The sequence below is a fragment of the Armigeres subalbatus genome, chromosome 3 (genome assembly GCF_024139115.2).
Source record: "Armigeres subalbatus isolate Guangzhou_Male chromosome 3, GZ_Asu_2, whole genome shotgun sequence".
Taxonomy (NCBI): Eukaryota; Metazoa; Arthropoda; class Insecta; order Diptera; family Culicidae; genus Armigeres; species Armigeres subalbatus.
In genome coordinates, this window is record NC_085141.1 from 334,207,357 (window position 1) to 334,233,226 (window position 25,870).

Genomic DNA, 25,870 nt, shown 5'->3' on the forward strand with positions numbered 1-25,870 from the left:
TCACAAAGCTGTAAACAAATTACAAACAAAAAACTTCGTATTAAAAAAAACTTTGATACAGTCATACAATCAATTATTTAACTACATAACTTCAAATTTGATTCAAACATTATATTAGAGGCATTCATTGCTTCATGTGACAAAAAGGAAATATATTTTTAATAAAAAGATGCTTCTAAACAATAACACTGCATTGAATTTGCTTTTGTTTTCTAATATGCCATGCTGATTCGACGACTTCTCATTCCTCCTCTAGCGATACCGCCTTGCGATATCCAGTTTTCCGCGAGCGGTAATGGCCGCCAGCTTGCTTGCGGTTCAGTCTCTGATTTGACGTGTCTGGAGGTCAACTGCACCCACCGCTCCGAGCATTCTGACCAATGTTGCATATAAGAAGGTGCTGATTCAGTGAATTCAAGCCTTCTTATATATCACATTGATCAAAATGCTCGAATGGTGGGTGCAGTTGACCTCCAGAAATGTCAAATCAGAGACTAACCCGCAGGCAAGCTGGCGGCCATTACCGCTCGCGGAAAACTGGATACTGCGCCCGATCTTTCCTTCACTGCCTTTCCGTTCACGAGCCTTACGTAGCATATCTGATGTACTGGGCTTACGATTTTCCAGGACTGAGCCACACGATGATTGTTGCACACTGCTTTTCCTGCTACTGTTGTGGCTGCCCAGAATATCGGATGTTGATGAACGACGGATGTTCCCGGTGCTTACAGACAAATATACTGAGCTGCCATGTGGTGATTGTGTCAACTCCTGATAGTTAGGCTCTGTCTCATTTGGAGAATTAAACTTAAAATAAACTTAAAAGTGACATTTCAATAATTATCAAATAACCCTGCTCGCAGAGCAAGATTACTTTTGACAGATATCGAATCATTTTGCATCGATGTCTTATTGGAATTGCTGGATAGCACCAGCCATTTTTATGACTGGGTTATGTGCTAATTTTCGAACTGTCACTTTTAAGGTGATTATACAATCAAGCCATGTGGTGAATTTCAAATTCACCACACGGTTTTCTAATCCTATTATCAAACATTTAAAACCAGCGTAATATTTTTTGTACAATGCTGAAATTAAAGTCGATTGCTTAGCATGAGTAATCAAACGATCTACAGATGTTGTGATCCTCATGGGCGTTGTTGTTCTCTCAATTCGTGCTCTTGAAAAATCACTAGAAAAAGCACGTGGTTTCCAAGATGGCCGATTTGTGGCTTTGTTATATAACCACCTTAAGTTTAATTCTCCAAATGAGACAGAGCCTTAGTTTGTGTACTCAAATATTGTGAGCTAGTAGTATCTAGAGGCCTTGATAAGAGAAACGCGGATTGCCATGTGCCGCCAATCGAACCGTCAAAAAACAGCAGCCAATCGAGCAAGAGACCTGTCAAGCAGCCAAACATCGGCTCAAATACTGAAAACGGCTAAATTCGATTTAACACCATTTAATAATGAATCAATTTTAAATGCAATTTTAATTTGTTTTGCAAATCAATGACAGATTATGAAATGCAATTGTTTTATTTGTTGGATTCGATTGTCATGTGATGTGAACACATTAAATAGCGATATGCAAAATTTTACCTGGATAAATCATTTCTTCCTTTTCATGTGTTGTTCTTTGAAAAAGATGATTGAATGCAGTGTTGGCAGAGCTACTTTTTCTATCCGCGTTTCTCTTATCAAGGCCTCTAGTAGTATCGAAACTTCTTCGATGTTGCGAGCCGCCAGGCGATTGAGCATAGGTTAGAAGCAGCTTCTGAGATTCATCGTTTTCAACAGTTTCCACTTTCAGATATGGCGCACGAAGTATACAGGTGGCTTTCTGCGATGAAGTCGATTCGTTTCGATTTTTGTCAGCATTGTTTTTCTGTCCTTTGAGGGACGAATAAATCGACTTCAGGCTAATATCCAATGATTTGAAACTTATCAAACTTGAATTACGACGAATTTTAACTTTGTTGTGTTTTGAATTTTCTTCTCGCTCGTTAGTGTTTGTTATCATTGCATCAATTGACTTATTGCAATCTAATTGGCGTGCATCTTTATTATCCTTTGCATCCCCAACCTCTTTTGTGCATCAAAATTTTGGTGATGTTTTTGCTCTAGTTCATTCAACTTTTGACCGATTTGTTTGAAATTTTCAGACATGAACCAGAAATTATTATAGATTCAGAAGATCGATCGATTGGACATGTCGGTCCACCGGTTCCGGATTTATACGGAATCCCAGTGGGGTCTGTCGGGTGGCCATTTAGGACATTTTTGACTTTTATGTTTGTTATTCGTACCAATATCGTCTTTTTATACCCGTATCATGAAGACAACTTATTTGCGATGCTTCTGAACAAATTTGGATGCATGATGGCCACACTGGAACCGGTTCCGGGGCTCTAACTGGGGACATATATTAGAATACTTCGAAATGTATCATGAGGCATATCAATCATCGGTATTTTTTTGGCGAAAGATATTTTGAAACTAATTTTAGATTTCTAATATCAATTTTGATCCTTTTGATCCAGTTGATCCAAACATCCCGGGACACCTGGAACCAATTCCGGGGACCCTGTGGAAGACTTATATCCGGTTTTTGAAAAAAACATAGCATGCGACATATCAAACTTCATGATTCACCATGAAAAAAATGTAGGATAATATTTTTTAGATCTTGATTCTACTTCTGGCCACTTCCGGGAAAATCCGGAAGTCGAAGGAAGCAGTTTTGAAGTCTGTTTCATAAGTTGAAGTTCGTTACTACACACAAAAAACAAATATTGTGTTATAGAATGTAATGCACTTTTCTGTTAAGAAGTGCTTCGTTTTCTTAAAATTAAAAGTAAAAATAGTGTCAGTTAAAATTTATTTTTTATTTGAAAGTTGATTTTCTCTTGTGTCCAACGTGACATTAAAAATTGTGTCTATCAAACTAAGAGCTCTTGAACTTTTAAAACATCAAGCGATGAACCATTGTGAACCATGAGAAGTGAGGAAAAGAAAAAATCACTTCTCTCTTTTTCTCTAAGTAAATATTTACCTAACGCTATGACAGCACGAAAGAACAGCAGCAGTAAGAAACTACATACATGTGCGGTTGTTCCAGGAGTCTAAAGGAGGAGGAGTTCCAGGAGTCTGAAGCTGGAGGAAACCACAGAGCTGCTGGAAGATTTCGCGAGACCGAAAGGTAAGTTTATATTATTTTAATCGTAATCATGAAAATGGCTAGTGTGCTCTAATTCCTTCCATCAATAAAAACAAGAATCTGGCTCCGGCACTTCAATGATGAAGCGTAGATGAAACTGAGTGTTGCTTCTATTGGTTGAAATTAGAGCATAGCGTAGTTAAGCATATCAAGATAACGGCACTCATCCGAGTTCTTTTATTTCCATTGCTTACAGATAATCTGTTTTGGCATTTCTCATCGGAAAAAAAAATCCTGCGCTCAAATGTCTGCACGAGCGCACCCCGCAGAGTGGCCGGATCAAGGCCTGTCGGTAGAACTGGCAGCTGCTGTTTGGAATGAGGACACTATCGCGTTTGTGTTAAAATATAACTTATTGGTTTAATTAAACATGACATAGAAAAACTGAAACTGTTTATTGAAATTATTAAATCTAAAGGGGAAAAACAAGAATGAAGGGTTAAGGGAAGAGGATTTTTGGGATGTTATTTTTAGAGGTTTTCAGTATGTATTGAAATATTTCACTATTTTTTCTACAATGTGACCATTTTTGTTTGACGGTGCAACAATTTTATTTTGAAAGTATGAACTTTTATTTTCAGAGCGGCATGAAAGTTTTTAACCGTTGGCGTTTTAAAAGTTCACGTACTTTTTTTTTGAACATACACAACTCTCTACGAAAAAGAACCAACGAAACTTTTTATTTTAACCAACGATTTTTTTAATCTGATTAATGGTTTTTCTTTCTGTGTAAAGCTGTTAGTTGTACGCACATTTCGACTTTTCGAAATCAGATCAAGAAAAAAACAGACATAAGAATGCCTCTAATATAATTTTGAACCTTATTGGTCATGTTCCAGGCATCCGGAACCGGTTCCGGGATAGACCTGTGCGCCGATTGCAATTTAATTGGCGGCGGCGTGATAAATAATTTTGAGTAAGCGGTGGCGGCGTGCCGACATCCCACCATTGGTGATCGGAAGAAGCGGTGCGGAATTTACTGCATCATTTCGATCGGAAGTTCCTTCAAGAATTAATTCCTCTGCAAGTTCCTTCAGCATTTCCTCCAAAAGTTCCTTCAACAACTCCTGCAGATGTTCCTCAAGGAATTCCTCCGGAAAATCCTTCAGTAATTCCTCTGAAATCTCCTTCGGGAATTCCTCCTTAAGTTCCAGGAATTCGTCCAGAAGTTCCTTCTGGAATTCCTTCGGAACTTCCTTCAGGAATACCTCCAAAAATTCCTCCAGCAATTGCTCCAAAAATACCTTCAAGAACTCCTCCGGAAGTTCCTTCAGTATTTCTTTCGAAAGTTTTTTCAGGAATACCTCCGACAGTTCCATCTAATTTCCACCGGAAGTTCCTCCAGGAATTCATCCGAAAATTCCACCAGCAGTTCCTTCAGCTACTTACTTACAAGAAGTTCTAACAGCAATTCTGCGGAGAGTTCCTTCAAAAATTCCTCCGGAAGTTCATTCAAAGATATCTCCGGAAGTTCCTTCAAAAATACCTCCAGAGGTCCTTCAAGAATCCGGAAGTTCCTTCAGGTATTCCTCCGGATGTTCTATCAGAAACTCTAATGAAAGTTCCTTTAGAAATTCATCTAGAAGCTAATTTAGGAATTCCTCTGGAAGTTCCCTCAGGAATTCCTCTGGAAGTTCCTTCAAGAATTTCTCCCGGACGTTACTTCAGAAATTTCTCTGAAAGTTCCTTCAGAAAATCATCCGAAAGTTCATGCAGAAAATCCTCCGGAAGTTCCTTAAGCATTTTTTACGGAAGTTCCTACAGCAGTTACTCCGGTAGTTCCTCCGGAAGTTTTTTCAGGGATTGCTGAAGAAACTTCAGGAGCAATTTCTTGAAGGAACTCTCCGAAGAAATTCTGGAAAGAACCTCCGGAAAACATCTTGAAGGAACTTCCGAAGAAATGCTGAAGGAACTTCAGGAGGAATTGCTCGGGGATTTTCTGGAGGAATTCATGAAGGAACTTCTGGAAGTATTCCTGAAAGAACTTCCGGAAGAATTTCTGAATTTCGGAAGGATCTTCCGAAAAAAAAACTTCCGGAGGAATTCCTGGAGGAACTTCCGGAGGAATTCCTGGAGGAACTTCCGGAGGAATTCCTGGAGGAACTTCCCTAAGAACTCCTGGAGGAACTTCCAGAGGAGTCCCTGGAGGAACTTCGGAGGAATTTGAGGAGAAACTTCCACAAGAATTTCTGGACGAACTTCCGGAGGAATTCCTGGAGGAACTTCCGGAGGAATTCCTGGGGAACTTCCGGAGGAATTCCTGGAGGAACTTCCGGAGGAATTCCTGGAGGAACTTCCGGAGGAATTCCTGGAGGAACTTCCGGAGGAATTCCTGGAGGAACTTCCGGAGCAATTCCTGGAGGAACTTCCGGAGGAATTCCTGGAGGAACTTCCGGAGGAATTCCTGGAGGAACTTCCGGAGGAATTCCTGGAGGAACTGTCGAAGGAAATCCGGGAGGAACTTTCGAAGGAATTCCTGCAGGAACTTCCTAAGGAACTCCTGGAGGAACTTCCTAAGGAATTCCTGGAGGAGGTTCCTAAGGAATTCCTGGAGGATCTTCCGAAGGAATTCCTGGAGGAACTTCCGAAGGAATTCCTGGAGGAACTTCCGAAGGAATTCCTGGAGGAACTTCCGAAGGAATTTTCTGGAGCAACTTCCGAAGGAATTCCTGAAGGAACTTCCGCAGGTATCCCTGAGGGATCTTCCGGAGGAATTCCTGAAGCAACGTCCGGAGAAAGTTCCTCCGACAACTCCCCCAAAAGATCATTCAGAAATACCTCTGGAAGTTCAGGAATTCTTCCGGTAGTTCCTTCCGCAATTCTTCCGGAAGTTCCTTCCGCAATTCTTCCGGAAGTTATTTAAGGAATTTATTCGGAAGTTCCTTCAAGAATTCCTTCGGAATTTTCTTCAGGAGTTCCTCAAGGAATTCCTTAGGAAGTTTCTTCAGGAATTCCTTAGGAAGTTCCTTCAGGAACTCTTTCGGAACTTCCTTCAAAAATTCTTTCGGAATTTTCTTCAGGATTTCCTCCAAAAGATCCTTCTGAAATTCTCCCATAAGTTCCTTCAGGAACTCCTCCGGAAGTTCTTTCAGGAATACCTTCGGAAGTTCTTTCAGGAATACCTCCAAACGTTCCTTCAGGAATTCCTCCGGAAAATCCACGAGCAATTCCTCCTGAAGTTCCTTCAGCAATTTCTTCGGAAGATCCTTCAAGAACTTTTCCGGAGGTTCTTTCCAGAATTTCTCCAGAAGTTCCTTCAGGAGTTCTTCTGGCAGTTCCTTCAGGATTTCCTTTGAAAGTTCCTTCAAGAAATTGCTCCTCAAGTTTCTTCAGGAATCCCTGAAGTAACTTCCGGAGGAACTACCGGAGTAAATGCTTTAGAAATTTCCGTAAAAAATGCTTAAGGAGCTTCCGGAGGATTTGATGAATGAACTTTCGGATGATTTTCTGAAGGAACTTTCAGAGAAATGTCTGAAGTAACGTCAGGAGAAATTTCTGAAGGAGCTTTCGTAGGTATTTTTGAAGGAACTTCCAGAGGAATTCCTGAGGGAACTTCCGGAGGAATTCCTAAATTAACTTCTAGAGAAATTTCTGAAGGAAGTTGCAAAAGAATTTCTGAAAGAACATCCGGAGGAATTCCTGAAGGAGCTTCAGGAGAAATTTTTGAAGGAACTTCCGGAGAAATTCATGAAAGAACTTTCGGAGGAATGTCTGAAAGAACTTTCGGAGGAATTTCTGAAAGAACTTCCTATAAGAACTTCGGTTGGAATTCTTGAAGAAACTTCCGAACGAAATGATGCAGTAAATTCCGCACCGCTTCCACCGATCACCAATGGTGGGACGTCGGGACACCGCCACCGCTTACTCAAAATTGTTCATCACGCCGCCGCCAATTAAATTGCAATCGGCGCACAGGTCTATCCCGGAACCGGTTCCGGGTGCTTGAAACATGAACAATAAGGTTCAAAATTATATTAGAGGCATTTCTATGATTGTTTTTTTCTTGATCTGATTTCGAAAAGTCGAAATGTGCGTACAACTAACAGCTTTGGTAACGAACTTCAACTTATGAAACAAACTTCAAAACCGCTTCCTTCGACTTCCGGATTTTCCCGGAAGTGGCCAGAAGTAGAATCAAGATCTAAAAAATGTTATCCTACATTTTTGTCATGGTAAATCATGAAGTTTGATATGTCGCATGCTATGTTTTTTTTTTCAAAAACCAGATATAAGTCTTCCACAGGGTCCCCGGAATTGGTTCCAGGTGTTCCGGGATGTTTGGATCAACTGGATCAAAAGGATCAACATTGATAGTAGAAATCTAAAATTAGTTTCAAAATATCTTTCGCCAAAAAATACCGATGATTGATATGCCTCATGATACATTTCGAAGTATTCTGGTATATGTCCCAGTTAGAGCCCCGGAACCGGTTCCAGTGTGGCCATCATGCATCCAAATTTGTTCAGAAGCATCGCAAATAAGTTGTCTTCATGATACGGAACATATGATACTCAGCTTGCTCGACTATGGGAGTCACACAATTGAATTGCCTACAGTTAGTATATGCTTCCATTATCTCAACTGGCGACCACCGTGCAGTTCCCCAATACATAGACCTTCCTTGCGTAATAACATAGTCCATTGCCCGAACTATTTCTTCCATTGGGCACATTGAATCAGCCTTATGTACGAGTATTATATCTATGTATGATAACTGCAGTCGTTGTAAACTGGCCTGGACACTCTCTATTATATGCTTCCTGGACAACCCACGTTCTTCGGATTTCGTGCTCCAATATATTTTAGTCGTTATAATATAACTTGTCCGTTTCCAGCCTGCTTTTTGAATTATTTTCCCCAATTCGATTTCAGCCCGGGTACCAGAATGTGCTTCCGACAGATCAAAAAGGTTGATGCCACTATCCACAGCTAATCGTAAAATTGCTTCTGCTTGATTCTCCGATACACCAGGAGAAAATATCGGCCACGTTCCGAGACCGACATTCGATACCCGGAGGCCACTTTTGCCCAAATTTTTGTACCGCAAGCCAGGTGTAGTTGTAGCATTGTTCCGAACTGGGATTGCTGGATTCGAACCCAAACTGGTTGAACGACCGAAATCTAGCTGTGCTGTCGTACCACTGAATTCCTCCATACAATCTAACGATGCTATTGGCGCGCGGCACCTCTGTATCAACGAAAAATTGTGGAAATGATTTTATTTATGAGTAAAACAATTTGTTGCTTATATCTTAATCACTGTTTAAAATTATCATTTGATTTTCCACAACAATCCTTCTGATGGAGTCCAAATCTTCGAATAAACTGCATTGTATTCTATCAACATTAGCCACTTGGGTAGTACAAATTCATACATTAAGTATGAAACAAGATGTGTCGATCAAAGAAGTCATTAACGAAATCAATCACTCAGCGGGACTAATATGCGTAGAAATCCACAAACCAGTGTTACATTTCTCGGCATAACTATATTATAAATTATATTTCTGAAGTAAAAAAATAAATGAAGTCATTGGCCTTCGGGGTTGTGGCATAATTTATGGGTAGTGTCGTAGAGTCGCTCGTAATCTGAGATAAATCGTCCGATCTTATCAATTCGAGACAAACCCATTTCATACACATTTGTTTTTGCCCCCTCTTAAAAATAAATCTTCGCCACCTCTACGTTATAGGTCCATCGATGGCAGCAGACGGCACTCTCAATGTGTAATGGTAGTGGTGTGGTGATCAATGATGAAGCGAAGGAAGCCCATCGTCTTCCATCTCATTTCGTTCTTCGGCTAATCGGATGCTTTTCCATCCGTATCTAGCTGTATTTGTTGTAGGAGTAAGGTTGGAACTCACGAAGAAACTACTCCGCGAGGTTTGTTTCCACTCTTTTCTTCCATTCAGTCCGTATCGGTGTGCAGTCAAAATACGACGTGTGGAGTGGTTGCGTTGAGTCCCGTTTATTCCGCGTTCGTGGTGTGTCATCTTGTTTCTTATTGTTCGACGGCTATCAACTTGCATAGGTATTTTTTTTTATTGTGGGTGAAAATTGAACATTAACATTGTTGCGTGCTTATTTCGGTTGTTTTCGGATAGTTTGTGCTATCAAAGAGGTGATAATCAGTGGTCGCGAAAGTTGCATTTGGAACAGTGAAAGTTTCGCAAAAGTGAGGGCACAATCGTAATCAGATTTATGATTTTTCCTTGAAGGCGTTGCTCGGAATGTGATTATAGTCATCATTTGGGATTGTCTAGTGTTTGGCGTTTCTGACGCGTTTCATACTGGGAACGGCGAGGACATCGACATAAAGGATTTTTTGGTGTCAGTGTTCTTTTCCAGTTTGAACTCGGTGTCCAGCAGAAGGCAGCAGAGATTGTTTCCAGCAAATTCGTCGTCGGCGGCCTTTTCAGTGTCCGCTTGTTCAGTGTGATTGCAGTGGATCACACAAACACATACGCAAGGCTTGTATCAATGAGTCGTCGCTTGGTGCACAGTGCGTCAATTACTAACAGTATTGGATAAAATAGGATATTATTTAATGAAAACAGATCATTTAATTTTTAATAATCGTGCTTTAGCAATATTTGAAAAATTTGATTTAGGATGCAGAAACTTCAAGAAAGTAAACGGAAATTATAACTTTCTTTCAACCTTCTGGAATTTGTATATCGTACCTATGGTCCAGGTTTCTTAATATATGAATGAAAGAAAAATTATTAATAATTGTTTAAATTGTTGTTTATTGTTTAAATTATTTCTTTCTCCAATTCTAGTTACTTATTATTAAAACTTATTTATATCCTATATTTGAATTCATCCAGTCAGCTTGTCAAACATTCAGGTTTCTTCTGCCGGTGGACGCGTAATTGCTCTATGTTTGCTGGAATTTCTCATATACAATACTATGCGTCCACCGACAGAATCTTCAACACATTTTATAAATTAAATGATGAGGGAAACTTTATTTTATTTTCAATGCAATTCATATTCTATTAAAATGTTTGAAATATTTTGTAGAGATGTGGTTTACTTTCATAAATAATTATATTAGCAAAAATTTAATTCTCCATTAGAATATACTTCTTTGTAGTGTTTATCTTCCAAACCTTTGATTTTAGAATATTTTGATTCCATGAAAACAGTTTGAAATAATAGTGTCAAAACGGAATGAGATTCAGTTTGCTGAGTATTGTTTAGACGAACGGTCAAGACTAGAAATCTCGCTTAACTTTTCAAAAGGACCTAAGTAACATTTTTTTCATGAATTAATTTGAGTAGCGCAATCAACAGAATAACGTAAAAGCTATCGATTGCAGTATTCAAATTAATTCATGAAAAAAATGTTACTTAGGTCCTTTTGAAAAGTTAAGCGAGAAATCTCGTTTGGTCACGACAATTAGTATTAACAAAAACCTGGTACCTAATTATAGTTTTTTTTAGGGTCATGAAAAAAAAAAAGAATAAAGGTTTCCAAAAAACACTTTGAAACTCGGTTACGACATTCTTCAAAACATAGATATGCATTTGTACTAAATTTAAGCGCAATAGTTCAAACAAACACTGGCAATAATAGAGCACGGTTTGTCAATCCGTCATTCCTCCTTATTGACACTACATTTCCCTACTAGGATATTGCCGGCTCATAGAAAAGTGTTCATTCGAAACTTCCACAGTTATTTACTGTCAGATTTCTAAGTCAAGTTACACTCAGTAGATACAACGAATCGAGAAGAAGTTCCTTCCCTTTTGATCCCCTATGACTCATCCATTCTGGTGTTGTCAGTTGACTCGAATAATGACTGGGCATTTGAGTTTTGACGTCGACATCATTTCATTCGGCGGGTGCATAATGTCCGGTTCGGTATCGCCCACTTCATTGAAAATCCGTCCACTCACTCTGGTCGCACTATCCGGTCGACCTATGCTGCTCCACCAGTCAGTGTGCAGAAGCGTCGTCCGAGCCGAATGCCGAATACCAGCGCCCGAATGGTGAAACTGAATGAAAACGGTTCTGCGGCCGGCAAGTTTCTATTTTCGGATCCTCCGATCCGCCGCGAGATAGCTTCCTAGGCGAGATCGAGTGTGAGGCAAGTTTCCTTTTTGATAGATGAGGTAGACTGGTGAGTAGTGCGGAATATTTTCTTTCCTTTTACCATTATCGCCCGATGAGGTTCGGTTGATATGCTGCAAATGGGCAATGTTGTCCCTGTGGACGGCGACTGGCTAGTAGAGACACATCGAGTTGGGATCAGGAGTGTGTGAGTTTCTAGACCGGGTTAGTAAAGGTGTGAGTTTCGTGGTCTCACCATGTTTCTCATGTGGAAGAAGGAGGTACAAGTAAGTTGGATGAACTTGTTTGTTTGCAAAACTAAAAGGGTGATTTTTCATTGGCACGATGTGACGTCACGAGATGATCAAAAGTTCTATTTATTTTTCTCGAGTATCAAACAAGTGAGTCACAGTTGTATTTTTGTAAGAAATTGATTCATATCTGAGGAAAATTTTAATCACAGTGGCCATCGATGGTTTCAATTTCTTCACTTGTCATAAGACGAGTTTGTACAACCCCATTTAATTCCACCACTTAATTGTACCTTGACAGATACGTATTTCGACCTCAACAGTAAGGTCGTCCTCAGTGTCTCGTACTTGACTTGAATTTCTTGTTAGTTTCAGGGTGTTATTCATTCTTTGCATGAAATACAATTACATTGAGAACTCACAAATTTAATTTATTATGATACTGAAATGTATTGAACTTCCTAATTAAGCAAAAGATCATACATTGGATAATGAATTTTCGACATTTTTTGTTAAATTATTAAGGAACTGTTAAATGAATATTGAAAAAAAAAAATAGAGGAGATCCTGGAAAAGTTCCTGATAAATAGGGGAAAGTGGGGTAAGATGGCCATATGGGGCAAGACAGCCAACGTTAATTATGCCTTAAGTGAGCATTATATTCACATTATTATTACAAGGGATGGTTCACAATAATGTAAAAGGGCTATACAACTGAAAAATGCACTTTGACAACCTCACTTGTTCTTGTAATATTGATTTGAAGATGGTTTAGTTGAAATTCGAATTTTCTTATAATTTTCTAGTTACATAATTTAACAATTGAAGCCTAAATTACTCATTTTTCAGGACAAATTGATATTTACCGAAGGTTTTATATAACTATAGCATATATACAATAATAGTTTGAGGAGATTCACAGTAATTAGGTTTGAAAGGATATAAATCTTTGGATATACGTCGGCTTGGGGCGGTATTGCCAACTGTATAGGAACTAGGTCATCTCCAGGATTAAGAGTCGCCTAACACTTAAATGCATTTAAAAAATGATCAAAATAGTTTCTGCGTGAATCAGAGATGATTTAAAACAAAGGATATGGTTTTAACAGTAGAAATTAATTTTAGACAAATTCTGATATTGTCGTAGTGCCAGTTGTCAAGAAATCAACATGAAATACGACATTTTTAAACGAAGCATCATTTGAACATAATCCATAGAAGTGCAAGAAATGTGTCCCCTATTCTAAATAAATTTAGCACACTTTTGATATAGTTTTTGGTCCAGGCTCGTCTTGCCCCGAGGGGGTGGTCATATTGCCCCATATGGTAAATATAGGCATCATAAAAACAGCCTTTTTAAAACCAGTTTATAAGATACTAAAACTTTATTAATCAGTGTTTATTGATACTTATGTCAAAGACGGGTCATCATAAAGGTGTTTCATGGAGAAATCAGCAGAATTTGAAGCAGTGTCACTATTTTACAAGGGTTACCGCTTAGTATGGCCATCTTGCCCCACTTTCCCCTACTACTTACTTGATGGGCTACAGCTCTTCGATGAACCTACGCCGCATGGAGTATCCTTCTCCACTGGACTCGATCCTGGGCCAATCGCTTCCATTCGCTCTGAACATTGAGCGCCGTCAGGTCCTCTTCAACTGCAAAAAGCCATCGTGTACGCGGCCTTCCACGAAGCCTGCGGCCTCTTCCGGGTTCTTTACTAAATATTATCTTCGCTTGACGTTCTTCCGGCATACGAACAACGTGACCAGCCCACCGTAGTCTGCCGTGTTGTATAAGCTTAATAATATCCAGCCCTTTATACACCTGGTACAATTCGTGATTCATGCGACGCCGCCAGATACCGTTCTCCTGTTTACCGCCGAGTATTGTCCGCAGCACCTTACGCTCAAACACTCGAGAGCTCTCCGATCAGCCTCCTTTAACGTCAATCAGAGTAGTATACAGCGCGAGTTTTGTTTTCGTTTGCAGTCTACGGGACTTAAGCTAATTACGAAGTCCGTAATAAGCCCTATTTGCAGCTGCAATACGCCTTTTCACCTCGCGGGTAACATCATTATCGCACGTCACTATTGTTCCAAGATACACAAATTCTTCTACCACTTCAAATTGTTCACCATCCAGCACCATTTCGCTACCACCACCACTAATGAACCCACGTTGATTGCCAGCGACCATGCACTTCGTTTTGTTGGTATTGATCGTGAGTCCAATTCTCGCTGTCTCCCTCTTAAAAGGCACAAAAGCCTCTTCCACGGCACGGCGATCAATTCCGATAATATCGATATCGTCCGCAAATCCCAGGAGCATATGCGATTTTGTGATAATGGTGCCGCTTCTTTGCACACCAGCTCTCCTAATCGCACCCTCGAGCGCTATATTGAACAGTAGATTCGAGAGTGCATCACCCTGCTTTAATCCATCTAAGGTAACAAATGACGTCGATATTTCATCCACAACCCTTATACTTGAAATCGATCCGTCCAACGTTTTACGAATCAGCCGTATCAGTTTCGCCAGAAAACCATGTACAAGCTAAATTTGCCATAATTCATTCCCTTTTACTGTATCGTACGCCGCCTTGAAATCAATAAACAGATGATGTGTTCTGTACTCCCGGCAATTATCAAGGATTTGTCTCAGGGTAAACATTTGATCCGTCGTTGATCGGCCCTCACGGAAACCTGCTTGGTATTCGCCGACGAAGGACTCTTCAAGCGGTCTCAATCTGTTGAACAGAATACGGGACATAATTTTGTACGCCGAATTAAGAAGGGTTATTCCTCGGTAATTGGCGCACTCCAGTATGTGCCCCTTCTTAAAAAGAGGACAAATGAGACCGTCCAACCAGCTAGCAGGCATTTCCTAATATGGTGCAGAACTTCATAAAGCTGCTCACTGCCATGTTTGAGAAGTTCAACCGGGAGCTGGTCCTTCCCTGCAGCCTTATTGTTTTTCAGCTTTTTAACAGCTTTTTTAACCTCAACTAGTGTAGCGACTCCACAGCTTGTCCATCGTCGCTATTATTTATTCTGTTCATCGATATATCGTCACTTCCACTATTCAACAAAGTCTCGAAGTGTTGCTTCCACCAGGCAGACACTTCGGTTTTCATCTGTCAGCAAATTCCCTTGTTGGTCGTTGCACATGACGGGAGATGGCGCTGTCTTTCTCCGCACGCCATTGACAGACTCATAGAACCTCCGCATATCGTTCTGCTCCATTTTTTCCTGCGCCTCGTTAATCACTTGCTCACTTCATGCTCTTTCTGCTTTCTGCTCTTCCTGCGGTGGGTTCGTTTTTCGACTGCTCTTGCCATCGGGTACCCGACATCAATATCCGGCTTCTGGAAACGTTCTTAACATCTGTTAATCTTTGACACTTCACATCGAACCAACCTGTCCTGGGTCGCCTATGTGCAGTGCTTAGCACTTGTCGTGCTGCTGTGCTCACCGCTCCATGGATCGACTCCCATAGATCGTTGATGTTGTCGCTAACGTTGATTGCACTTATCCGTTCGTCGAACTTCTGGCGGTACTCAGCCGATACTCCTTCCGCCAGCATCCGCTGGATATTGTATCGCATCGTTCTCTGTGATCTTTCGTTCGATACAATTGACAACCGTGATCGAATTTTACTGACAACGAGGTAGTGATCAGAGTCAATGTTCGGACCTCTGAATGTCCGCACTGCGATAACATCCGAGAAATGGCGCCCATCCACCAGAGCATGGTCTATCTGGTTGCAAGTTTCATCATTTGGATGTCTCCAGGTGTGCTTTCGGATATTCTGTCGTGCAAAGTAGGTGCTACTGATGGCCATCCCTCTAGGTAGCAGCAAAATTTACTAGCCGAAGGCCGTTGTCATTGGGGCCCTCCTTAGCCGTGCGGTAAGACGGAAGTTGTCTCGACTTCCCTAGGCATAAAAGTATCATCGTGTTAGCCTCATGATATACAAATGCAAAAATGGTAACTTGGCTTAGAAACCTCGCAGTTAATAACTGTGGAAGTGCTTAATGAACAAAGCTGCAAGGCGGCTCTGTCCCAGTGTGGGGATGTAATGCCAATAAGAAGAAGAAGAAGGCCGTTTTCATTGGTAGCGGAGTGAACGCTCTCCCTACCAATTATGGGACGGAAAAAGTCCTCTATACCGACCTGAGCGTTAGCGTCTCCGATAACAATTTTCACGTCATGCTTTGGGCACTCTCCATAGGCTTTATCAAGACATTCATAAAACGTGTCCTTCACGTCGTCGGATTTATCGTTTGTCGGTGCGTAAACGTTGATTAGGCTGTAATTGAAGAATTTGCCCCGTATCCTCAACACACAGATTCGTTCGCTAATGGGTTTCCACCGCATCACTTGCTTCATCTGCTTGCCCATCACTACGAAACCAACTCCATGCTCTGCTTTTCCGCCGCCGCTGTGATAGATGTTATACTTGAATGCAGTGTTGGTCGTGGGGTCCACGGCTTGGAATTCACGTTCTCCGGATCTAGGCAATCGGACTTCTTGAATAGCAGCCACGTTCACTCCAACCTTCTGCAGTTCACGAGCCAGAAGGCTCACTCGTCCAGGTTCATTTAGGGTCCTGACATTCCAGGTACTGAGTTTCCAATCATAGTCCTTATTTCGTTGCCGGGTCGGTTGCCAAAAATAACGTTCTCGTTTTCTTCTATCTCCATTTTTCGTGGTATTTGAGAGGCTTCAGTAAGCTACCTTACCGGGGTCGCGTTACCTACATCGCGATGATGGGGCTGCCATGGGGCTGCCAAATGCGATACAGCATTTCGTTAATCAGCCGCTGGGTACCAGGCAGACGCTGTTTGAGCCGCCCCTTCTGGTGAACAGACGCTCGAGGCGTACCTTCTGATGTCAGAAGGACAACAGTGCCCAGTCTGCACTACCAGCTAAGTACACAACCCTTAGCTGGCGGTCTTTTGTCATCGGACGACCCTTGAAAGCGTGAGATAGGAACTTGTGGGGACCAGAGCTCTGTTGGGCGCTCCTTCCTTGATGTCAACCCACCATGTTGCAGCCCTACCTTTTCAATTACAAACGATAAAATGCACAAAAACTTCGTAATACTTGAAACTGCCCACATTTTTTTAAATTGATTTATCGCTTGACTGATTGACGCCTCCAATTATAATTCCTACCACTGACGATAAATTTTAAACGAACCCATTACCCATTTTATACCCAAAAATGCTGGTGCCCCACCAATACCAGAACACTGACGCCGCCTGTGCTCAGTTTCCGCCAAAAGCGGGACTACTCATAGCTATGAGTTTACCCGCTTTTGACGAAAACTGGATAAAATTCCGGTGGAAAAAAAGAGACGGTAATAAAAAAATAAAGAAAAAAATAATAAAATTTTACTCTAGCGCACTTCGCCGACTTGGTGAAAGCGACGGACGTAGTCCAGCGAATGATCACTCTGACGACGACTTGGACTCTTCCCTTGTTCGACTTGGAGTATCGTCTACGACGATCCGCCAGATGTCATCGGCGTAAACAAAGATGTTTCTCTTGTCAGGGACGTGGCGATCCAAATCCAAATCTAAGAGCAATTTCAAAAAAGCACATCATCTGGCACATCTATTTTCAAGTAAACAGTTGATGCAGTTCTTCTTAATTCGAATAAGTCAATATGTTTAACTTCGTTTGTTCATTGCTTTCACTGCACTTCGGAAGAAAAAGTGATAACCACTGCATTTGAGTTGTTCTGAGGCCAGTATCTGACTTTCATTTTTTTTAATTTGAGAAGCGCCAGCCTCGGGCTGAAAGTCTCCCTAATAAAGAAACAAAAAAACATAATTTCATAAATTCATTTCTGAAGCTTCCAATAGCTCGAAAAAATTCTAAAATTGCCAAACACCATTTTTAATCTCTCAAATACAATTGTCAGATTAATAAGAAAGCGTTTGTAGATTTCAAAATAGGGGGAATGACGGCTTTGGCAAGTTTTGTTCTATTATTGGCAGGGGGTTTTTTATGACTGACTAGGCTCAAATTTGGCTTAAACATTCTTTGCATATCAAAGAATATTGTGGCCAAATTTCATAAAATTTGGTCGACAAAAACCCCCCTGCCAATAATATAACAAAACCTGCCAAAGCCGTCTTTCCCCCTATTCGAACTCTTTGGAAACGCGAATCCATCTATCAATGATTTTATATTCCATTCGCTTATTTTTAAGAAACTAAACAGGAAAGAAATATAAATTGTACAAATATGCTTGAAATTTGGTCCTCTCGAGCCATAAATACTATTTTCTCGATTCCCACAAATCTTCATATCTTTTTCGCCAAAGAAAACAGCATAGCAACCAAGCCAAACCAGTATCAACCCGCATTCGCGATTCACGCTCATGCTTATCCCATGTACGGACGAGCGTGCTGCCCCGGCCCGCAGCAACCCACAGAGACCAAGCCAAGAGACCCCTTCGGTCGTGGCCAGCCAATCTTGTTCTGCCAGTTTAATATTATGTTATTATTGGTCTTGTTATTATTAACGTTCCTCGTCCGTACATACATTTTCGCGTGTATATTTTAATAGGGTGTTTCCCAACACCGCCGCCGCCGCCGACGACGACCGCAAATGTTCGACGGAGCCCTCATCGCGTCGTATCGTTCGACCAATAGTCGTCGCCGTCGTCGTTCGTTTTAATGCCTCCACATTGCATCACTTAGCATCCGATCTGCGCGTTCTTCACGTATGCGGCGAAAGAAGGGGCTATCACCTTTAAACTTGTGCCTGTTAGTTTTGTTGTTGTTCTTTCTTTGATTTTAAAACTCGCGAACGGAATGTTCCCGTCTGGGGAGAAATGAATCAACGAGGAAAGACAAATATACACGGCAGCTGAATGGACGTTTCGAAATAAAGTACAAAATTTTAATTACAAATATCGAAAAATCCACTTGTAATAAATTTTAGTAAAGAATCATTTATCAATTTTTATTTGCTATTCTCATAAGGGACAATTTTAACTTGGAAAATATAAACGTTCCACGTCTATTTGTGGTACGTCTATATTTTCGTTGGATATACATGCATATTGTTTTTTTTTTCAACTGATGATGCGACCGAATGAATGTGCAAGATGTGTGTCTCTGGTGAAGCCGGGCCCAAGCTTAACCGAACGGACCCAACGAAGCAATTTTAATATCGCCTCCATCCAACACACAACCCCGCTGCTGTTGGTTGCGATGCAGGCAGGTAGACACAGTGTTGGTGCGGCTCCCGTTGCTGGCTGACCCCCAAATGTGTCTCGCACTTGGTTGCCGCTCCGGTTGCCGTGCCGGGTCAGGATCGGTTCGGTGGGTGGAGGTTGCCGTTTAGGGGTAAACATATCTAACTACCTACCGGTCGGTCGGTCGGTCGGTGATGTTATAGAATTGAATCGGGAATTCTCATTCTTTCCATTCCGTTGTGGGACGGCGAATTGTGTTGGTGAAGCCGATCGGGGTTTCGTACCAATACAGATTCGAATGCTAGTACGGTTAGATGCTCGGGGAAAACGTGATAGGAAAATGGTAATTTTTGAAGAAAAACATTTGTACTCGGAGTTGAACATTATATCAACATTCAATTTTTAATAGGAGTTGCCGAGCAGTGATTCAAAATTCTATTTTTATATTATTTAGCTTTCGGACAATGCAATGTGATGTCATTATTAGTAGCAGGGAGCATCAAAATCAAGTCTGATGAGATTATGCAGTTGAAAGCGGAAATCCTCGAGACTAAGAATCCGAGTTCCATGAATCTTTAATCCCAGAGAGCTGCAGTTCTTCAGTTCTCGATTAGCCTTCAAAGAAGAATTTAATGGAGCAGAGATCTAGTTGGTCTCAGAGCAGTATGCAAGATTAATCCAAATTTAAAGCTCATAAAACATCATGATAAATTATGTAGAGATTTCGGCTATCTCAGTCTTATTAAACCATTAAACGATTAGCGTTTTACTTTTACTGACTTTTGACCAATGTATGTGGTAAATGGTCGAATCGTCAGGCAAAGTAAAACGCTAATTTGAAACGTTTAATGATTTTATAAGACTATTTTTGGTGGAATAATGACCTGGAGTGGAGTGAAGTTAAATATTAGGCTTCTATTTGAAAGTTTTCCATCTCCTACGAGATGAGACCAAGAGTTCAAGAGTTTTTAGAGTTGAATCTCATGAATTACCGAATCGAAACAACAAGGCACTCTATATAGAGTTGTATCGCAAAGAATTTTGAATCTAAGACGGGATTTCAAAAACGGATGTTGGTTGAATCCCTAATGTTTTCAGATTTGAAATTGGCATCCGTATTGAATTTGAGTGGAATTCCAACGAATTAAGTTCCTCAGCTTGAGAAATATTTTTCTTATTTCTGTATAGCTTGAAATACTGGTAACAGATAATGAATCTGCACAGTTATGTCTTTTTCTCATTTTTACACAAATAATATCACATGGAAACACCGCGACGTAGCACAAGGTTTTCCTCATTTAAATGCCCATAAGTCATACTCAAATTCGCCATCTATTACCAGCTTCTGCGATACCCCGTTCGAGATCGAAAAGTGCATATTCACTGCAAAATCGTCGCTTTTCGTGTCTCATCATCTTGCTCGTTTGCTGAAGCTCGACAACAACTACAGAACGCGATTCTGTTTCACCGCAACCGTTTCTGTGACGTCGTTGGGTCGTCATTGACGGTAGCTCGTGAGAGTGCGTTATATTTGCATTGTTGGAATCGCTGTAGTGTGTGCGGGTGTTGAAGCGCTGCACAGACCAGTGGAGAGGGTCAGAGAAGAGCGAGAATGCCGATATGGCGCGCGCAGTGGCCGTAAATTGAACAAAATGTTTGATTTTGCCTCGTGAATTTCAATTTATTCCTGGAAGAAAATTCCGAAAAAACCGTTGAATTTTCGTAAAGCTTATCGTGGAGATTCAGAAGAATTCCTCGTGTACTTACGTAAATTTCGAAAAATTTCCCAAGTAAACTCCGAAGAATTTTGCGCAGATATTTAGAAGTATCTCTCCGTGGAAACGTCGAAGAATATCTTGTGAATACTTCGAAGAACTTTCCAAGGGTACTTTGAAAATCCTTGTAGACTACACTCCATAGCTGAGATCATAAATCATTGATATGAAGCTAATTGTTAATAATCTATGACTTTTAAATAGAATCGCGCCAAAATCCAGACTAGTACGATGTGAACAAAATACAGTTTCATTGAGCGCTTGCTTCACAAAGTACTCAGCTAACAGCTCCGAAAGTCAAGTTCAATTGAAATCCGCCGAAGATGTTCGGTGAGAAAAGGTCGCAGCTGAACCCGAAACATTAGCAAACGCCTCAGCGTAAACTTCCAGACTTTCGAACTATTTCAATAAAGCTCGGGGGAAATGCCGAACTACTGTTCGGCCGAGGTCACCGTCGTTAATGTGATGGTAACGGCTACAAATTGAATTCCATACCACCAACTGAAGCAGAAGTGTCGCGCTTTTTTGTCCGTGGTTCGTTTCTTGTTGAAGTTAGTGCCAAGTTTGCTTAACATCCTTGGGACGAAAGATTCCCGGCATCCGTCTCCGGAGGGGGGCTAATTTCAAGGCAACTGGAGGAGTTCCCTTCGCCGGCCAATCGTGGATCTCACCAAGCGATGTATTGGAGAATGACAGATTAAAGGAAGAGCGGGCCGGATGACCCCCCCCCTTGCAAATCTACCAACTACCAAGTACCAAGGAAGGGTCACGCCAGCTTATTGTAACTTAAAATTAACACATTAACAAAAATTAAAAGACTTAAATTTAATGTTATAAAATTAATTACGTTTAAACAAAACACAATGAAGACATCACCACATGATCTTAGGGTATGCTTGGTAGGGTAAGTCTTACGAAGCCTTGGCATTTCCTACTGATGAATTTATTCCATCTGTGCAGAAGAATCATCTGCGTTGAAGCTTGTTTGGTCTGGATAATTCGTTGAAATCCGTTCCACTGCACTATGGTCCAGGACACAGATTTACGCGGAAAGATGAATTTTACGCCAAAACTATATTTTTTAGAAAAAACTGTTGTTCTACAAAATTGTTCGAAATAGTAAGCCCATCATTATGGTGCAACCAAAAAATAGGGTGACCCATGATATATAAAAAAAATGAAAATATTTTTTTTATTTTTTGGAATATTGACATGTTATGTTCTACAAAGTTGTAGCGCAGCTTATTCCAATCAATTTTGCAAAAAAACATTTTCTGTAGCACTTAAGTTGGCTGATTTAGAGTTATTTTACCTAATTGGATTAGGGTGTACCTCAAAAAAACAGTATTTTTGATCTACTTTTTTTGTTTTAGATTTCTCCAAAAAGTCGTCTTGAGGTGACTTTTAGAACTCAAAAAAATACAACTTTTGATGGGTAAATATGCTCAATATCTTTTACCGATCAAAAGTTATAATCGTTTTTCTGTCAAAATTACATTTTTTTCATAAGTTGATATCTGCGGTTAGAGCAGACAAAAAAAAATATGTTTACGCGGCATTTGAAAGAGAAATTTATATTTATTATGTCAAAAAATTGGGGATATGTTATTTTTTATCTCAAGTTTTACTAATTTTACTAAAATCATGTTTTTTCAAATAAATTAATATAATTCGACAATGGAAGAAGATACAGACGATATTCTTATAGCGAAAGACGCGTTTTGGAAAGCCCCAAAAGTCTTCAGAAGGTGACATCCGTGAAAAATAAAAAATGAAATGAGCAGATCATAAATATTGTTTTTTGAGGGGCACCCTAATTCTGGTAAGTAAAATTACTCTAAACAAGTGAGCTTAAGAGCTACATAAAAAGTTTATATAGCAAAGTTGATTGGAAAAAGCAGCGCTACAACTTTGTGGAACATTTTCTGTCAATATTCCGCAAAATAAAAATATAAAAATTTCACATTTTTATAAAATGGCCCACCCTATTTTTCGGTAACTATATAATAAGGGCCCGAGTATCCAGAACAACTTTGTAGAACAAATTTTTTTTCTTAAAAGTATGCTTTAGGCCGAAAATGCATCTTTTCTCGTAAATCTTGCAAAACGATGATAATGATAAAACTTTTAAAAAGTGTTTAAGCTGTAGATTTTTTATTTTTCATTTCTCACAAATGTCACATTTTGAAGACTTTTGGGGCTTTTCAAAACGCGTGTTTTGCTATAAGAATATCGTCTGTATCTTCTCCCATTGGCGAGTTATATCATATCATTTTTTTTTTAAAAACATGATTTTAGTAAAATTGGTAAAACTTGAGATAAAAAAAATAACATATCTCCAATTTTTTGACATAATAAGAAATATGAATTTCTCTTTCAAATGCCGTGTAAACATATTTTTTTGGTGTGCCCTAACCGGAGATATCAACTTATGAAAAAAATGTAATTTTGACAGAAAAACGATTATAACTTTTGATCGGTAAAATATATTGAGCATATTTACCCATCAAAAGTTGCCTTTTTTAAGCTCTAAAAGTCACCTGAAGACGACTTTTTGGAGAAATCTAAAACAAAAAAAGTAGATCAAAAATACTGTTTTTGTGAGGTACACCCTAATCCAATTAAGTAAAATTGCTCTAAGTCAGCCAACTTAAAAGTTACAGAAAAAGTTTTTGAGCAAAATTGATTGGAATAAGCTGCGCTACAACTTACCATGTCAATATTCCGAGAAATGAAAAAAATATTTTCTATTTTTTATATGATGGGCCACCCTATTTCTTGGTTGCACCATAATGATGGCCTTACTATTTCGAACAATTTTGTAAAACAACAGTTTTTTTTCTAAAAAACATAGTTTTGGCGTAAAATGCATCTTTCCGCGTAAATCTGTATCCTGGACCATAGTGCACTGTACTATGGTGGGTGGGGAGTTGTTCCATTAGCCATGCTGAGATAAAAAGTTCTCTGCCTAGGTTCTGTAACATAAGAAGATCTACAAATCATGCAGTACCTTTTAGTCAAAAGGTTCAGAACGTCATGCAGAAAAAAAGACTTGATGTGTTCAGTGTCCGAATCTTGGAAAAAGTTTAGCATTTTTGCTCGAAGATAAAAAAATATATCGAAAATCCTGATTGCATGAATAGAAAATTTGCTAGAAACGTAGCTGAATTGGCTATGTAACATGGTGGAAAACCTTTAACTGTCAAGCTGTCAAGAAACCCCCCTTGCGGACCATAGAGACGATCTCTGGGGGCCGGACTTAGATCCTCAGAATGCCCGTTCGCCTTTGGCAATAAGATTTCACTGATTGGGTTGCAGCAACTCAAATTTACTTGCATATGAGTTTCTGTAACTTTTTTTTACAACATGTGTGCTGTTTGGGCCATCCCCAAGTATGTCCGGGGTTCTAAGGTAGGGAATCTAAATCTGGTGAAACATACCAGCATACTTAAAAAACCAGAGTGCTGCTGTGGCCGTTTCATCATCTGTGAGTGCTCCCTCACGAATCTGGGGCAGCACTGCCACTAGCTTGGAAAGAAACCCTAATAACATTTTGGTTTTATTCTGGTTTTATCACACTCTGGAAGAGTAAATTATTGTCTTCAAGAACGTTATAGAACTTAAAATGTTACTTGGGAAAGGACCCCCACCGAAGTTGTGGGAGACCCTTTGATCGGTCCGGAGACTCGACATAATCACCTGCTTCTTCTGGGAGGTAGAATCGCTCCAAGGACCGGTGGAGCCCTGAACCTGCCTCAGTTTTGATAATTTGTGTTATTCCAGAGCCTAACCCACTCCTGGCTGACCATACTTTGTCAATTTTCTAACGTCGGCCAGCGGGACGGAACGAGAATAACGTTGACCCTCGTGTCCAACACTGGTGAGAGCGTCAGCGGCAGTTTTCCTCTGATGGCCAGAGATCCATGCGAAACAGGTAACATGGCTGGTGGCATCGACCAACTTTTCGCTTCGTGCCAGCTTTGTGGCAGATCGCTGCGAGGACCCTGTATCTGTCCTTCCATTTTTTAAACAATTTTCAAAATAATGAAATGAAGAACAATTTTTGGAGAAATCAGAACAATGTGTCAAGAAAATTCAGACACAGTTGTTCTGAAAGAAGCGTTGACTTCTAAAGCACGAAAGATGTTTCCAGGTCTTTTTACTTCAACCAAGTTTTCCAAATTCCATACAAAAATTATCATTTCAGGAGAGCAGCCAACAGCATATTTTCTAGTGGTGTACGGCAGGAATGAAGCGATGAGAGCGATATAAAGTCCGTCAACTTTGTAATTCCTCCGAAAGTTCCTACGGGAATTCATCCGGAAGTTCCTCCGAGAATTAATCCGGAAGTTTCACCGGGAATTCCTCCGGAAGTTCTTGCGCTAATTCCTTCGGAAGTTCCTACGGTAATTCTCTGGAAGTTTCCCCGGGAATTCCTCCGGAAGTTTCAACAGGAATTCCTCCGGAAGTTTTCCCGGGAATTCCTCCGGAAGTTTCCCTAGGAATTCCTCCGGAAGTTTCCCTAGGAATTCCTCCGGAAGTTTCCCCGGGAATTCCTCTGGAAGTTTCCCCGGGAATTCCTCCGGAAGTTTCCCCGGGAATTCCACTGGAAGTTCTACCGGGAATTCCTCCGGAGGTTCCACCGGGAATTCCTTCGGAAGTTCCACCGGAAATTCCATTGGAAGTTCCACCGGGAACTCCTCCAGAAGCTCCACCGGGAATTCCTCCTGAAGTTCCACTGGGACACTGACAGCGTCATTCGGTGGGCTGTATTGGGCAATTTTCTCTCTCAGAGAGTGATACCACGTACTTTTTTAACGGGAAACCCTTCCCTCAGATCTTTAGGCGAAGTGTAATGATTGTATCGAGAAAGAAATCAATACTGCTAGGTGGAGGCCCATCGCTCATGTTTAAGACTAGAGGTTTTTGGGCCCTGTAGTGTGAAACTCGTCCCGACACAAAATTCCTGACAGAAAATACCCATCAAGGAAACACCTCGGGCTTCAGCCTAGGCCATCTGAGAAATAAATACCTTACAGTGCATTCAGCGTACTTCCTAATTTGGCTAACTAGGTGCCTGTTCCGTTCTGGCATGCACCGCGCCGTTCCGTTTGATCCCATTGGCTACTCTCCCCGGATTACGTTTTGAACCATTTGTCTTTCTTCTCGCTTCCGTCCGTCTACAGCGTCGATCCATTCAGCTCCCGCCTCGTTTGAAACTACTCGGATAGTCCCCGGTGGTGGATCAATCATACTCCGCCGGGGAGTTCACCGACGTTGGAAGCTCGCCTGCAACCGATGACTCGCCTCAACGGGTGGTCGGACGAGTGGCGAGGTCGACCCAAAG

At 40.7% G+C, this 25,870-nt stretch overlaps 2 protein-coding genes across 5 annotated transcripts in view; one reads left to right on the plus strand and one right to left on the minus strand.

Moving 5' to 3' along the window:
* Positions 1–8,434, minus strand: LOC134222746 (uncharacterized). Its single transcript, XM_062701908.1, has 4 exons — positions 7,719–8,434; positions 1,708–2,088; positions 525–785; positions 1–8 (listed from the first exon to the last, which is right to left on the minus strand). The coding sequence occupies exons 1-4, from the start codon at positions 8,374–8,376 to the stop codon at positions 1–3; spliced, it is 1,308 nt and encodes a 435-aa protein (XP_062557892.1). The 5' UTR covers positions 8,377–8,434.
* A 643-nt stretch (positions 8,435–9,077) lies between these two features.
* The window catches only part of LOC134225722 (growth factor receptor-bound protein 2), a 134,077-nt gene continuing 117,284 nt past the window's right edge, over positions 9,078–25,870 (plus strand). Inside the window, exon 1 of one of the 4 annotated variants that reach the window (XM_062706027.1) lies at positions 9,078–9,206. The gene's annotated coding sequence lies outside the window, so the exon portion shown is untranslated. Of the gene's footprint in view, positions 9,398–25,870 lie in introns of all 4 variants that reach the window. The other 3 variants (XM_062706024.1, XM_062706026.1, XM_062706029.1) reach the window with 3 other exon arrangements.